At 42.4% G+C, this 15,211-nt stretch overlaps 3 protein-coding genes and 1 pseudogene across 3 annotated transcripts in view; 1 reads left to right on the top strand and 3 right to left on the bottom strand.

The window, feature by feature from the left end:
- The window catches only part of LOC130406344 (folate receptor beta-like), a 5,330-nt gene extending 1,982 nt beyond the window's left edge, over nucleotides 1–3,348 (bottom strand). Inside the window, exons 1-2 of the mRNA XM_056611870.1 lie at nucleotides 2,820–3,348; nucleotides 2,395–2,583 (exon numbers count right to left, since the gene is read on the bottom strand). Coding sequence (XP_056467845.1) covers nucleotides 2,395–2,583; nucleotides 2,820–2,948 — 318 coding nt within the window. The 5' untranslated portion in view covers nucleotides 2,949–3,348. The remainder of the gene's footprint in view (nucleotides 1–2,394; nucleotides 2,584–2,819) is intronic.
- Nucleotides 3,349–5,216: 1,868 nt separating this feature from the next.
- LOC130406347 (anaphase-promoting complex subunit 15-like) lies at nucleotides 5,217–9,570 on the top strand. Its single transcript, XM_056611879.1, has 5 exons — nucleotides 5,217–5,303; nucleotides 5,643–5,775; nucleotides 5,987–6,046; nucleotides 6,267–6,405; nucleotides 8,454–9,570. Exons 2-4 carry the CDS (start codon nucleotides 5,656–5,658, stop codon nucleotides 6,387–6,389), a joined length of 303 nt encoding a protein of 100 aa, XP_056467854.1. The 5' UTR covers nucleotides 5,217–5,303; nucleotides 5,643–5,655; the 3' UTR covers nucleotides 6,390–6,405; nucleotides 8,454–9,570.
- Nucleotides 9,571–9,798: 228 nt separating this feature from the next.
- Nucleotides 9,799–12,332, bottom strand: LOC130406341 (transmembrane O-methyltransferase homolog). The gene is given in 5 exon segments (XM_056611864.1): nucleotides 9,799–9,996; nucleotides 10,329–10,451; nucleotides 10,726–10,817; nucleotides 10,820–10,921; nucleotides 12,071–12,332. Coding segments are annotated over 5 exon segments (777 nt in total).
- Nucleotides 12,333–13,376: 1,044 nt separating this feature from the next.
- On the bottom strand, nucleotides 13,377–15,203 carry LOC130406348 (secreted frizzled-related protein 2-like; annotated as a pseudogene).
- Nucleotides 15,204–15,211: the final 8 nt, after the last annotated feature.

Here is a 15,211-nt window from a genome sequence, read left to right on the forward strand (position 1 = left end):
TTTGTTTTGCCGTCACCCTTCATAATAAATAATATCAGGAAAATGAATAATAAATAATATCAGGAAAATGAATAAGAAAGCGTTACTTGGCATTGCACTGCACTTGAATGCTAGAGTAGCGAAGTCACGCCTCTTCCGGTACAGCCCATGGGACCTATGAGATCGAAAAATATGAATGGGTTTCAATGGAGAGAAAGTAATTATTTTCTGGTCCCAGTCTTTATATCCCCCGGATTACACATATGTTGCTTGTGGATTTAAATGATAATTTTTCATGCAAAGAAAACTAAACATTTTCGTGAATAAGTTTGATAATGTTAGTTTTTTTCCAAGGGTGAGGATAAGAGCATCGAAAGAGGTGAAAAACATTATAAGTTATAATGTGGAGAGTTTCCGTTATGCCGATGGGGAGATTGTCGGTCTTGTCCACGCCATGCCGGGCCCATAAGGGGCGCTGCTTCTGCTACAGAAATCCAGAAGAAAATTAAATAAGAAGAAGAGGCGAGCATGCGCATAAAGGCTGCCCCCCGAACCACTAACAACACAAACAAACAGTCAGTCAACAGTCTAGATAAATAATGGCTTAGCAACCCAACAAGGGACATGATCTGCTGCAGAACGATTACAAGCCTGTAGTCCGCCATCATCTTTGTTTTTGTGAGTTCTGAGACGCCTGAGTGTCATTGGCTGGAGGGTCGAGGGGTGTGGCGATGACGTCATTGTTTACGGTTTCAGTCGGTTTCAGGCGTCCACACGAATCCAAAACGAAACCGGGTAGATTTAAAACCACCTCTGAGGGTGGTTTCAGAAGTTTACGGTTTCGGTCAGCGGATTCGCCGGCTTCGTGTGGACGGAAGGCCGAACCGTACAAGACCTTTGCGGTTTCGCCACAAAATCGGCTTCGTGTGGACGGGGCCTTACGCCTTGTTTCCACATACGTATGTTGTTCGTATCTGTGCTTCCGTAAATTTACGGAAGGAGTCGCTAGTGTTTTACGTACGGACATGAATTTATTTACGGACAAAAGATGGGGGAGCGTATGATAATGGCCTTTTTAGGAGACCGGTACTTTGGAACAAGAGGATCGACATATACAGAGATAAAAACAAAACCAACCAGGCTTGGAAAGAGATCGGTGAGGATTTTGGCCTGCCAGGTACTTACATGTTTTGTGAAAACATACAAACTGTCATACTGTATCTCCATAAAAAACGGCGAAAGTTACATTTTTTGAACGTATATTACGCCTCGTTTCCACATACGTACATTCTCGTATGCGATCCAACCGTCTCCGACCGAAAGTCCATTCATTCCTATGTGATTCTCCGTAATGTCAGTTTTTCTTCCGAGACTCCTCCCCTCCGTAAAATTTCTGTCCGGTATGTCCGTAATATACGCTCCAAAAATTTAACTTTTGCGTTGTTTTACGGAGATACCGTATGAACATTTTTATGTTTTTCTCAAAACATGTAAGTACCTGGCAGGCCAAACTCCTCGCCGATGTCTTTCGAAGCCTGTTTGGTTTTGTTTTTATCTCTGTATATGTCGATCCTCATGTTCCAAAGTACCGGTCTCCTAAAAACTGCCATTATCATACGTTCCCCCATCTTTTTGGCTGTCCGTAAATAAATTCATGTCCGTACGTAAAACACTAGCGAGCCCTTCTGTAAATTTACGGAAGCACGGATAGGAAAAACATACGTAGGCCTATGTGGAAACGAGGCGTTAGGGACATACCGGACAGAAATTTTACGGAGGGGAGGTCTCAGAGGAAAAACAGACATTACGGAGAATCACATAGGAATGAATGGACTTTCGGTCGGAGACGGTTGGATCGCATACGAGAATGTACGTATGTGAAAACGAGGCGTTAGTCTTTCTCATTGTGTTTTCTCTAAAGCCTTTAACTGAATAATTGCACAATAAACGGTCGAACTCTTGACATGAAAATTATTTTTTAAATCCACAAACAACATATGTGTAATCCGTGGCATATAAAGACTGGGACCAGAAGATAATTACTTTCTCTCCATTGAAACCCATACATATTTTTCGATCTCATAGGTCCCATGGGCTCTACTGGAAGGGGCGCGACTTCGCCACACTATTGGTTTGGTGTTGATCCGGTAGTAGGATAGTAGGAGATAAAAATTAGGCGGAAAATAAAAAAAGAATATATATAGACATGATAAAATAGAGCTGCTTGTTTTACAGCCACATTAATAAGAAAACACGCAAGGATCATACACAAAAGTTATATGAAAAGCCTTCATATAACTTTTACAACAAACAGCCTTTCCTGTTTGTTGTACCGCAGGACCATTCATTTGCTGCCATCTAGTGCTGCAAACAAGATATACAAAAATTGCACAAACCCACCATTTCTAGACTTACCGGCTGTATCCATGGTCCCAGATGCGGTGAGCACTCGTAGAAGCAGGTGTCCTGGACGAAGTGTTTCTTGCATTTGGCTGACATGATGCCACAGTGGTTCCAGTTAAAGTTGTAAAGGTAGGAGTTATCATCATGAGCCTCTGCGCTGGTGTTTGCTGTGCAACATGCGTTGTCTTTCCAAGGAGAACACTGAAGGGGATGGAATGGGAAGCTGGATAATCTAATTTAATGTGATTCAGCACAACAAAATTAGGATAGCATAACACAGCATAACAGAGTGTAGCATAGCATAACGCAATGAAATCCAACACAGTTAAAAAAATTAAAATAGCTATAGGCCTACTATAGGCAAATTCATATTATTTCAATTTTCTGCATTTGGGGAGTGTACATTTTCTGGAATAATATCTAGTTTTCGATGTTACCTGCCGGTAAAGTTGTCCCTCAACTCCAGGCTGAGTTTTGTGGTGTTTGGCATCCATGCACATGTTCAGTTTGTCCAGTGAAAGAGTGCCACCTATCAGAGCTAGCAACACAACCAAACGTCCCCACATGGCTTCAAGAGAGGGAGACGAGAAAATATTATATCACTGTTGTTATTAAATCCAAGGTGATGATGAAGTGCTCTTTATAAAAAGTGAATCTCGACCTAATTTCGCACATGCAGAAAAACACAAAATTATCTTCAAGACAATGCACCTTACTGTGTGTTCACACCACAACGTTTATTTCCGCAAATTCATTCTCACAAATGGTCGAGATAGACATCATTGCGACTCTCGATTTGAGGAAGTACTTCAGGGAGTGAATGCTGATAGGCTGTCACGACAAAGCATCAAGCGAAATTCGCTGAAAATATCAAATAGGCCTAGGCTATTTCATCGATTCGCGCCACAGGTTTTTCCGACGGAAATTCGCCTCTATTCGCGTCTTTGCGTGCCGCAGCTTAATTTTTTGAGGGCATAATTCTCAATCATGAACATAAATTGTGTTAGAAAGTGCAATTCATGTTTACTGGCTTCCGTTTTTTCTTTAAATCCTACACACACACCCACCATAGAAACAAAACACAACCACGATATTTGGTTGGAAAAGCACATTAGCCTACTTGAATCATACTTTTAATAATATAGAGCCTAGGCTTACTGCATCAGGAAGTTATTAAAAACGGTAAATCCTTCTTTATTTATATCTTTTAACCATTATTTCAACATTTATTCTTTGCGGTTTTACCATCTGAACAAGATTATACGATTTTTGGAGAAGCTGGCTTAACTTGTTTTTGGCCATAATGCCGAAATATACACACATGGCAAATTCTGTGAGTAATGAACCATTTTCTCACACATTGTAGAACAATGAAGAAGAAAGAAAATAAGGAAATACATATTCATAAGGAAGAAAATAAAGGATTCACTTTACCTTCAAAAAAAGGCTGGCTTTCTATTGACCGAAAAATTTGTTTAACTGAAATACTTCTATTTCTAACCTAGATAATTTTGTCTGATGTATCTATGTGATACAGTCGAAATGTGAATAATGGCAAAGATTGATTATATCTGTCCAAATATAAGTCCAAAGTCTGTATGCCATGTGAGCTAGAATGAAAAAGAGAGAGAGAGAGAGAGAGAGAGAGAGAGAGAGGAGAGAGAGAGAGAGAGAGAGAGAGAGAGAGAGAGGAGAGAGAGAGAGAGAGAGAGAGAGAGAGAGAGAGAGAGATTGGCACGCGCACACACACACACACACCACACCACACACACACACACACACACACACACACACACACACACACACACACACACACCACACACACACCACACCACACACACACACAGAAGGAGAGACCTTGTGTGGGATGGAGTTTTTATTATGTTGTAGTTAAAGTGTATATCTTATCTCAAGGTCCTATCCCTCTTGTGTTTAGTCACTATAGCTTATGAGCACAGACACACACATACAATCTCTCTCTCTCTCTCTCTCTCTCTCTCTCTCTCTCTCTCTCTCTCTCTCTCTCAGACACACACACACACACACACACACACACACACACACACACACACACACACACACACACACACACACACACACACACACACACACACACACACACACACACCTGCAATACGTTCATATGGTGTGTAATATGGCAACATGACCTAACAGGAATTTATAAATAAGGCTGTACTGATAAACACAAATACATGCAGTAATATCTTATGAGATTGAGGATACAATAATGTACAGTTCAACAATTACAAAAATACATTACTTTTTTATTCATGGTTGTCTTGGATGTGTTTTTCTTTTTCGAAAATTGCACCCTCATTCAAAGGTAGTCATGGGTTGTTGTGCAACCAATAAGCAGTTAATTGTTGCTGACAGAGGTCAAAGAGTATTTTCTTTAAAAGGTTTTTTTTTTACTGCGCAATTGTCTTACAAATAGGTTTTAAATTGCACCTCTTGAGCTGTAAGCGTGTACATGTGTGCATGTACACACTGGCTTTGCTGCTGAATGTAGAAATAAGATGATATCATGTTTGATCTTTACGGGACGGGGAGCGGAGAAAGTTTTCGTCTGTGTTTCGTCGCCGTCATTGTATCTTGTCATGTTTTATCAAGATATGTATCGTGTTATATCAATTCTAAATATTTGTGCTTTGTAAAGCTATGGAGAAAAGGTGTAAGGAATTATTTGACGTCCTGTCTCTGTCTGATCATTCCCAATGTACGTTTTTAGAGTGATAACGATTGTGGAATGCTATCGCCTCGAGTTTACAACTTTGCACACACAGCAGATGAAAGCGGAACCAAAGTTAGAGCAGCTGCAGTACAAGGGGAGCTTTTTCAGATCAACGCTTGTTTCCGGAAGATTTCTGTTCAAATGCTGAATCCTTTGAGTACATACAGAGGTACCGATTGAAGCTGTTTTTTTTAAGAAAAAATATAATGCATATTCAAAGGCGCTTTACGTGTCTTAAAAGTCTGTCTTTGCAGTCAAACATTTACGAAGAGAAATGCCATTAGAGATATCATTGATATGACGCGCCCCAGTGTATTTCAGACGCTATACAGTTGTCTGTAACGTTCTGTGAGTCCTGACAGGAGCTCGCTGGGCTAGAAGCATTCAGATGTTTATATTTGTTTTCCAATGTCTCTAAACATTACAATGACCTAATCGAAATGTGCTCAAAAGTATGGGATCGAGGCTTCATTAAAACTCGTCGGTGTCTCCTTGTTTGTCCCCTCAGTTGAACGACAGAGATGTCTACTCTCTTTCCGTCCCTCTTCCCTCGGATAACAGAGTCCCTGTGGTTTAACCTTGACCGTCCGTGTGTGGATGAGACTGAACTGCATCAACAGGAACAGCAGCACCAGACATGGGTACACACTATCAACATGTCTTTATGCTTTATTTGTTTAAACACAGTCCAACACATCATCTCCAAAACATACTCGTCTTCTGTCCATATGTACAATTATAGTATCCTATATTGTATAACACCACCAGTATCCACATTTTTATTGCTCGCTACAAATGCTCTAACTTGTTAAACCAATAATGTTGTAATGAATGTTCCACTCTTTTCCTTAGCTACAGAGCATTGCCGAGAAGGATAATAACCTGATGCCCATTGGGAAACTCATTTTTGAGGTATTTATTCAGTCAGTTCCAACACCACTGCAATGGTACTTCCTCATTAGTATATAAAGTTCTGAAAATTTTGGACATGTGTAAAAGTATTATATCCTTTTGAATGAAATGCTTTTCCACATGTCCATGATTATTTGTGGGTTTGTATATAAAGATGCCAGTTTATTTAATATAAACCTACCTGCGTTGTTGTGCTTTTGTGCACATCCTATGTTTACAGCCAACCTTTGATGAAGAGGAGGAGGAAGACGACGAGGATGAGGAGGACAGTGAAGAAGATTCGGAAGATGAGGAAGACATGCAGGACATGGATGAGATGAATGACTACAATGAATCTCCATGATGGCGAGATAAATGAGGTCAGATAAAATGATTTATTCATCATGTCTTGAAAAAGGTTTTATGTAGATGGATAGTTTACGTTGCATTACATTTTTCACTTTCTTCCAAAGGGATTTAAGTGTATTGAACCTATGGATATAAGTGCATTCATCCATGAAGAATATAAGAAAACTGCTTCAAAGGCTACATTAAAGGTCCCATGGCATGCTACTTTATGGATGGTTTAATATAGATATTAGTGGGCCCCTAACACAGTATTTGAAGACGTTCCCGAAATTCAGCCGTGGTGCAGAATTATAGCCACTATGAGCCAGTTGCACATTAAAGAGATACTTCACCGTTGGGAATATGAAGGTTTTATGAATTAAATAATTCAATGTATTAAATGTGAAAAAAAAATTGAAATCGGTTCATCCTAGCCTGAAAAAAGGCAGAAAGAGTGTTTTCATGGTCTCTCTGGCTCAAAGTAAGAAAACCTCCAACTACCACAGTGCATTGCGCTCGCTGCCCCGCCCCCTGTCGGTCTCCCGTCCCCCTCATTCCTCCTCAGTATGCGAGCTCCCGCCCCCTCTCATTCCTTATTGGTGGAAAAATTTTCCACCAAAAGTGTGTTGTAGTCCTCGGCCCTTCCAGCGGGATAAGGTTTCTCCCAAATGATGTCAAACGCGTCATTTGACGTCATTTCGGGAGAAAATTAGATGAGAAAAAATGGGCCAAGGGGAGACTGGTTTAGACTGATATGTATTTATATATTTATTTATATTACAATAGCGATTTTATAATGATAGAACGCCGGTTCTAAATGGGTGAAGTATCCCTTTAAGCTTTCCCCAAACGCACCATTTCGGTGTCTGTAGCTTTAATGCAAATGAGGAGGAGAGAGGCGGGTCAAGGAGGAGAGTGGGGGCATTGCCCTGAGCAGATTACGGTGACGGTACCATGCGCTCTGTTTACAGTGGATGTATCGCAATGGCGAGGCGCACACAGCCTTTGGCCGTGTTCTGTAAATATTCTAGAACACGGCGGGAGTCCTGGATCTCTATCTAAATAATATCATATTATACATAGGTGTCTTATCATATAATATATTATCATGGCAAAAAGCTGTGTGCTCCTCCAGACGATATTATGAATCTCAAACGACCGCGTCGGGTTCTCAGACGTCGCTGGTCCTTCCACATCAATCTGAAGTAGACTGAACTGAGACATGGAGGAGCAAGGGATTGTTGCCCGCGATTGTCTCCCGCCGGATCCCCGCTGCCGCAGCAACACTGCCTCAGCACTACTGCACTACTTTTCATGCCATGGGACCTTTAAAGATATCAAAAAAATCATGGACCAAGATGCAGCATGAACAGATGCATTGTCAATCTTCAGAATATGGGAAGGGTTTCTGCTGTTCTTACCCTAACAGTGGGAAGCTCATTCCACCACTGTGGAGCCAAGACCTCAACAAACATGATTTTGCTGGGTGGTAGCTTGGGCCCCCTCATAGTAAGGGAGTATCAAGCATCCAGAAATACTGGAAATGTCCTGTATTTAGTAGGCCGGCAAATACGAGGGACTTGAATCAGATCCGAGCAGCCACCGGTAGTGTTATGGAAATAATTGACTAGTTAGTAAAGGGACGAGGACAGATGACCATTAACATGAAGAGCTTTTATTCCCAGCGCACCGTAAAAACTGGACATCAATGCTATTCACTCATCCCGCCCCCAATGACCATGTTTGCTTATTGGTCATTTGTTCTTGGTTTCTGTCCGACACCTCTCTTTATGTAGACTGCTTATTTACAAGTTAATTTGTCAACCCCTTATCTGGTATTGAGGGTTTGAACACATTCCCGCTCCTCTTGAGCTTGCCACTGTCTACTGTATACGCTACGGACAGCTTGATCACATTTAGCTCCAAGCTCCTGTTTTGCGTTGCCCTTTCTAATGCAGCCTTTGGCCATGCCGAGGTGTTATGGAAGCCCAGGTTGCTTCTATAGCGGCCTTCAGCTCGTCTGCATTGTTGGGTGTCGTGCCTCTCATTTGCCTGAATGTATTTCTGTGTCTGGTTCAAGGTGGACATGGAGGGGGCTGACCAGGACCAGGACCAGTGGATGATTTAATTCAACAGACCTCAGCATCCACAGTGTCTGGAGCTAGGCTTCTTCTCTCTACCACCGAACGACTGAGAATACCAGCCTTTTTTTCACCTTGCAGAGACTATATATATATATATATGGCATCAAGATTGATTGACTGCTGCCCTCCGTTCTTGCCTCAGATACTAAACTTATTTTTCTTTTTTACAGTGATAGCTCTGCCATAATGCTGTTTCTTGGGTCATTCAGTTAATGTGGTATTGTGCTAGCAAGGGCTTGGCTGGTTTGTGTGTAGACATGTACTGTAGTGAGATCAGTCCTGGTTGCATGATTATTCAAGCATTTTGTGTAAATGTGTTTGAAACAGATCTTTATTTATTTTGACCAATCTTTGAAAATAATTCACTTAAAGCAGATTTCACCTGGGATGTCGGGACGCTCATAGTTGCTATGATTTGTTTCTCTAGGTCTGTTAAATGGTAGACATGGTGACTATAAGAAATGCAGGAAGTTAGTCTGTTATATTGTTACTGCTTTTATTTGGGTCTTCAATCGCCATGTGCCACTGGCTTATCCAAAAGAGCTGAGCCTGCATTGATGATGCTCGTTAAAGTAGCACATCCGTTTTATTGGGGCTACCTAAAGTCTGGAATGGTTTTTAACAGGGCTTGCGTGTCGTGCCAAGCGGTTTTTCATAGTTTATACTTGATTAGAACTTGCTTCTTTTACTCTAGTCCCGTAAATTGAAAGTTATTGTCAGACTTAGACACTGGATTTTCCTGTGGCCAGTGAATACTCCAATAATTGTTATTTACTTGTAAACATGCATAGGAATGGAGATTCCTGAAAAAAGGGCATCTTAAATAATTGAGGCCTTTATTTGAGTCAATGTCCAGCAGGGGTGCATGGCCACAGTACATCCAAGATATCCTGTAGAACACAAATCTAAAAAGGATGCTTATCACATGTTTCTAAAAATAGGTAGGAACAAATCGCAGCCATGATCTTTTTGATGATGACTGCCTTTTATATGAGTCGTCGTCTTTGCAATAAATATACATTTGTATAAAGACTCAAATTGGATTCTGCCTTCATTATTGTTAATAAATACTAATACCATGAGTTATAGCTACTATAATACACATGAAAAAAGATGTTCTCTGAGTATTGTAAAAAAAACAAAAAACTCATTTATTAGACTGATAAGATGGCAGAAAGTACATTGTCTTGAACCAAATAAGGGGAGAGGGTGGTGTTGCCTAGCAAGCATAGAGCTGTATATTCTCAGGGGTAGGTCTGTCAATGACATGGTTTGCAGGTTCTACTTGGTTCCTTGGTAGACAAGCTCCGCCATGCCGTCGCGGATGCCCTTGCTGTACTCCAGCGTGGCCCGATGGACCCGCCACTCATAGAGCCCACACCGGCGGATGTAGCGGAGGAAGTTGGGAGCCCCGGGGAAGAGCACATTGTCGGCCAGGATCATGGACCCTTTCCCCAGCAGACCAGAGCCCTCCAACATCTGCAACAGATTGACAAACAAAAGAGTGGCAAGCGGGCTACGGGCTGAGGGAACACCCATATCTGTTTTGGTGTACTGTGGACTGACTTATCCATTTTCTGAACATTGTTCGTTACCCTTGTTTTGCTTTGGCTCTTGGAATTAATGTTGACACAAAGGTTTATAAATTAATACTCTTAACCCAATGCATTATTCAAACAGCCTTCTGTCTGGATGCTTTTTTCTCTTGTTTTTTTCTTTACCCATCCAATTTACACAACAAGAAATAAAATTGGTAGTATAGTGTAAACATTTTGTCCACAGCACAAACAACCTCCTTTCAACAACCTGACCTGCAGATCAGGTAGATAGCATTTCTTCCAGTGGTCCATGAAGACAAAGTCCAACTTTTCCAGGTCAAAATCCGCCCTCAGTCGAGGGATAACCTCGTCAGACGGACAGACGATTAACTCAACCTGAAATGTGTTGCAAAATAACACTTCAGGTCAAGTGTACTCATATTAAGCCTTTTCTAATCATTACAGTCTCAAAGGGCATTCTCTTACCAGCAGTGAAACTATCATACAAAATAACCTTCAATAGTATAATATGCTGTCAATACTTAATTCAATTTCAAAGAAATCATCCAAATAAACAAAAGGCATCCCTTCTCTGAGACCCAATATCCATACACATCAAACCGGATGGCCTTAGTTGCCTAAATACAGTAAATATATCAGGCGGGCTTACTAGAGCTTCATCAAATCCAGCTAGGCGTATGACCTTCTCTGCAATGGCAGCGTTTTTCTGGTCCATTTCCACGCTGAAGAGCCTGGCTCCCAGGGGAGGGCCCGTGCTATGCGCACCGTGCTATAGCCACAGTGAGCCCCCAACTCCAGCACCGTCAGGGGGCTGTGCTCCGACAGCAGGCGGTCCAAGATCTTCCCTACAAGTATGACCATGCAGACACACGCACGGACACACACACAAGCACGGACACACACACACACACACACACAGACACACACACACACCACACACACACACACACCCACACACACACACACACACACACCACACACACACACACACACAGGGGAATCAGAATAAGAATGGAATTTCGGTAGCCAAAATTTTACAGCTGCAATATCTGGGCTGCGTCATAATAACCATTCATATTTGAATGGTAGGCTACATCTCTAAGGGTCTTGAAATTCAAATGAATCAATGATGTAAACTGCAGGGTTGTGCGCTCAGTCCGTTCCTCCGCACGCTGTACACAAATGACCGCCGGTCCCTTCACATACTGCCACACACGGCAAACACTGGGATGAAACTGCGCTCTCTCTGCTCACAGTTAAAAATTCTGTTTTTGAATATCATAGCAGTGTTGCATACTTTACCCAGTGATGAGTGTAACATCTCAATGTCAAGAAAACTAAATCAATTGTAATCACCCCATCATCCCCGCCTTCATATCTTTACAATGGACAATAAACTGCCTTCTGGGCCCAGAGACGTGACCCCAGGTTGCAGAATATACCCACAGCCATAGGCGCCCTTTAAAGGGTGACTCGCTGAGGTACCAATAAATCTTACTCTAATGTGTTTTTAGCCTGACACTATTGTGTGATTCTGTGTTATACTTTATGTAGTGGTCCGGTCCAGTATTGCTGTGTGATGATCTGTGTAAGGTGTATTGGTAGTTCTCTTTGTGATGTACAGTTGCTGTCTGTCGTTTTTTGTGATAATCTGTGTATTGTTGGTTTCTCTTTTTGATGCAATTTTTCTTTTTATATTATTTCCACATAGAAACAATAAACTTATTAACTAATTTAACCAAAAGATTAAACATTGTAATTGATGTATGTGCAAGTATAGTGGGTTACCACAATGTTCTTGGTATGTTGGTGCAAATAGGGAAACACAAAATGTACTTTATCTATAATCCCCAAGAGGGAAATGCTTCTACCACAACAGTTTAGTGAGGGAAAAGAGAGAAGAAAAAAAAAAAAAATATATATATATATATATACACAAAGTGCAGAATAAATTTAATCCATAATAAGTATATGTGAAGGTGAGTGGTGGCCACCTTTCTTGGGCCCTATGTGGCTGATGAACTCCTTCTTGGTGCACCAGGAGTCGAAGCCATCCAGGATGCTCTCGGGGTCACCGGGGGTGGCATTGGTCAACACATACTGGAAGCACCGCTCCTCGCGGCTCAGGCCCGTCCTGCAGTCCCTCCACACCCTCAGCAGCACCGCGCGGTAGAACAGCACAAAGTAAAAGCGGTAGCGGATGAGCAGCGTCAACAGGAGCGGGAGGAAGGCCAGAGCAATGGCAGGGGACACCATCCTGAAGAGAGGGGGAGAAGGACAACATCCATGGAAACACAAAGGAGGGAAGGAAGACATTTTGTTTGATTAATCCTATCACTAATTTATAGCGCTGTTTTTGCGTTGAGACCGAAGTACAAAGGGGAAAGGATATCATCTATTGAATATATGGGAGGTTAAGTCGAGTTTCACCTATGAAACTATGAGCCTTATGAAGTTACTTCTGCAAGATTAGTATGATTACTGTGAGTACTGTTTTTCATTGATCATTCCAGCACTTTGTTTATGTTATTATTTAACGATTCGAAACTTTAAATTAGAGTCTTAAGAGTTGTCAGACAATAATATGAAATAACTGTAAATCTTTAAATTGAAGAGACCATTGCTTCAAATGAATAATGTAGTTGACATTTGAAAAGCAACAGTGGTTTTCCTAGATCTTTCAACTGCCTCTGGTAACTATAAACTGTACTGGCATGTGTTACGAAAGCCCATCTAAACACCTCAAAAAGGGGGCAATCCTATAAGATTGGAAAGTTTTTTTTAAAATACAAACTCACCTTTTTCTTCTGGAGAACTCGGTGAATGAGCGGAGAGAGTAAACAACGTGCTTTGACTGGTAGAAGTCCGGCAAAAGAGGTGGATCTGTATGTGTGTAGAGTAGGTTCAGGGAGCTGGCAATCTGAATAATTTATCCACTGCGTGTGTGTTTCTTCTCCAGTTGATTATAACCTCAGGCCAATCGGAATGATAATACGGATCATCCTTTTGATACCCTTAGCCCTAAGAGTGGATGCTTTAACCATGGCGGAGGTTAAACTAGCTCCCTCAATGACAACATTTTGTAGAACACAAAAATAGATATATGGAGGGGATAGACAGAATCGGGATGCGAAAGAAGTAGGAGAGAGGATACAGGACAAAGTTAAATAGACACTTGATACAGCTGAGGCGACAGGTGTGAGGGTATCTAAAGGTGGAGCCCTCTAGTCACGCGAGCCGGATTAACCACCTTGATGAAGTTTGGATCAATGGACGCAGACCTCTTGTCGACTCTTTTTTTTTATTTGTTGTTGTCAAGAGATGTAACAATAAGAAGGTCAGAGAGGCTATTGATACAAACTGTTTCATTGACAATATCCATTTTAGGTCAATAACTCTTTCAATGTAGATATTTATACAGTGTACTTCAATACATAGCAATTTATTGTATCGCATATCCGTCTTTCCAGCAGTCAAAACAGTTAAGCATTTTTAGTCACTTTTGAGTAAAAAAAGACATCATCATAAATTAAATTGCACATCATAATTACATGTCAAGAAAAGCAGGATTGGCATGCAACCAACAAACGTGTCCGCGCCTCTCTATGGAGCCAAGCATGACTGTTTAAGAAGAGAGCGTATGAACTTCTTCAGCTCCTTGTCCTCTCGGCTCCATTTCACCAGCCGCGTCAGAACCAGCCGTCCCTCTTCGGGCTGAGCCAGACCCAGGTACCATCCACTGGGCAGCCCACTCTTACCCTCCCCTCCCCTGGGACTTCTCCTCCTCTCCGCCCGCCCTCCCCAGCCACCTTTGTAGGGTCCAGGCCAGGGCAGATGCAGGTGGCCCCCTCGGGCAGCCACAGGGCGCTGTGAGCCATGGCCCCGCCCACCCCCTCAGCGCGCTCGGCGCCGCCGCCGGCCCACCTCAGGATGCGGCTGCGGCCGAGGGGAACCAGCTGCCGGTCTCCCCCGACGGTGGACATGCTGCCCAGGCGCAGCTTGAAGGCTGTGGGGAGGAAGAGAGGTCAGCTGTGTGACTTACAGGGCTTTGCAGGGGTTTGTATTCAGGGACACCACTTGTTAATAGTTGGAAACATGTATTCAGGGACACAAATTGTTAATGGTTGGCATCATAGATTCAGGGACACCCCTTGTAAATGTACATTTTTTTATCATGGATTCAGGGACCCAACTTGTTAATGGTTTGAATCGTGGATTTCAAGGACACCCCTTGTAAATGGTTTGTATCATGAATTCAGGGACACCACATGTAAACGTTTTTGTATCGTGGATTCAGGGACACCCCTTGTAAATGTTTTATAGGCTATCATGAGTTCAGGGATCCCCCTCGTAAATGGTTTGTATCATGAATTCAGCGACACCATCACGTGCTAATGATTTTGCATCATGGATTCAAGGAACACTTAGATATTAAAATATGTGATTCCAAAGATAGACGTTATGTGTCACTACTAGGGAGGTAAGAAACGTCAGTAGAATATCTTACCATACTGACTGTGGCAGAAGTTGTCGTGGATGTCGCTCTCGCCCTCCGACGCCAGGCTGCAGGCATCGCAGATAACAGTCCCTGTAACAAGGATGGGAATGACGTTCGTATTTATAGGGGTAAACAATTGGGCTTTTTTGTACAGACTGAGGGTTTGCTTGATGGCGTATTGTTATGCGGGAGTGTGGTGTTTGTTTATCAATCCGTCTCTATCACAAAAGAGACGCATGGGAGGGGGGAAAACCTTTAGACGCCTCTTCGTGCCGGACCTCATCGTTGGTCCGTGCGTCCGACTCTCCTGTTGGCTGGATACAGAGATTGGTCCCGCGTGGGAAACGTGTGCAGTTAAACATCTCTGGCCAGGGGAATCCAAAAGCGCTCATCACGGGCAGACATCCATCCCTCACCGCTTCACATAAACTTCGACAGGGACTGAGGGGTCCGTTCAATTCTGGTAGACACACGGGCGCAAACAGCGAGCACAAAAACTTCTTTGTATCCCGATGGCAAAGTTTGGACACAAGAGGCAGCCAGGATGCCGACTGTTGCTGTGCTTCCTTGAGAGAATCGTGGCCTAACAAGTTAGGGATCCGCATTTCTTTGTACCCTATCCCGTGGCAGAGGGATA

Source organism: Gadus chalcogrammus, chromosome 16, assembly GCF_026213295.1.
Source record: "Gadus chalcogrammus isolate NIFS_2021 chromosome 16, NIFS_Gcha_1.0, whole genome shotgun sequence".
Lineage (NCBI taxonomy): Eukaryota > Metazoa > Chordata > Actinopteri > Gadiformes > Gadidae > Gadus > Gadus chalcogrammus.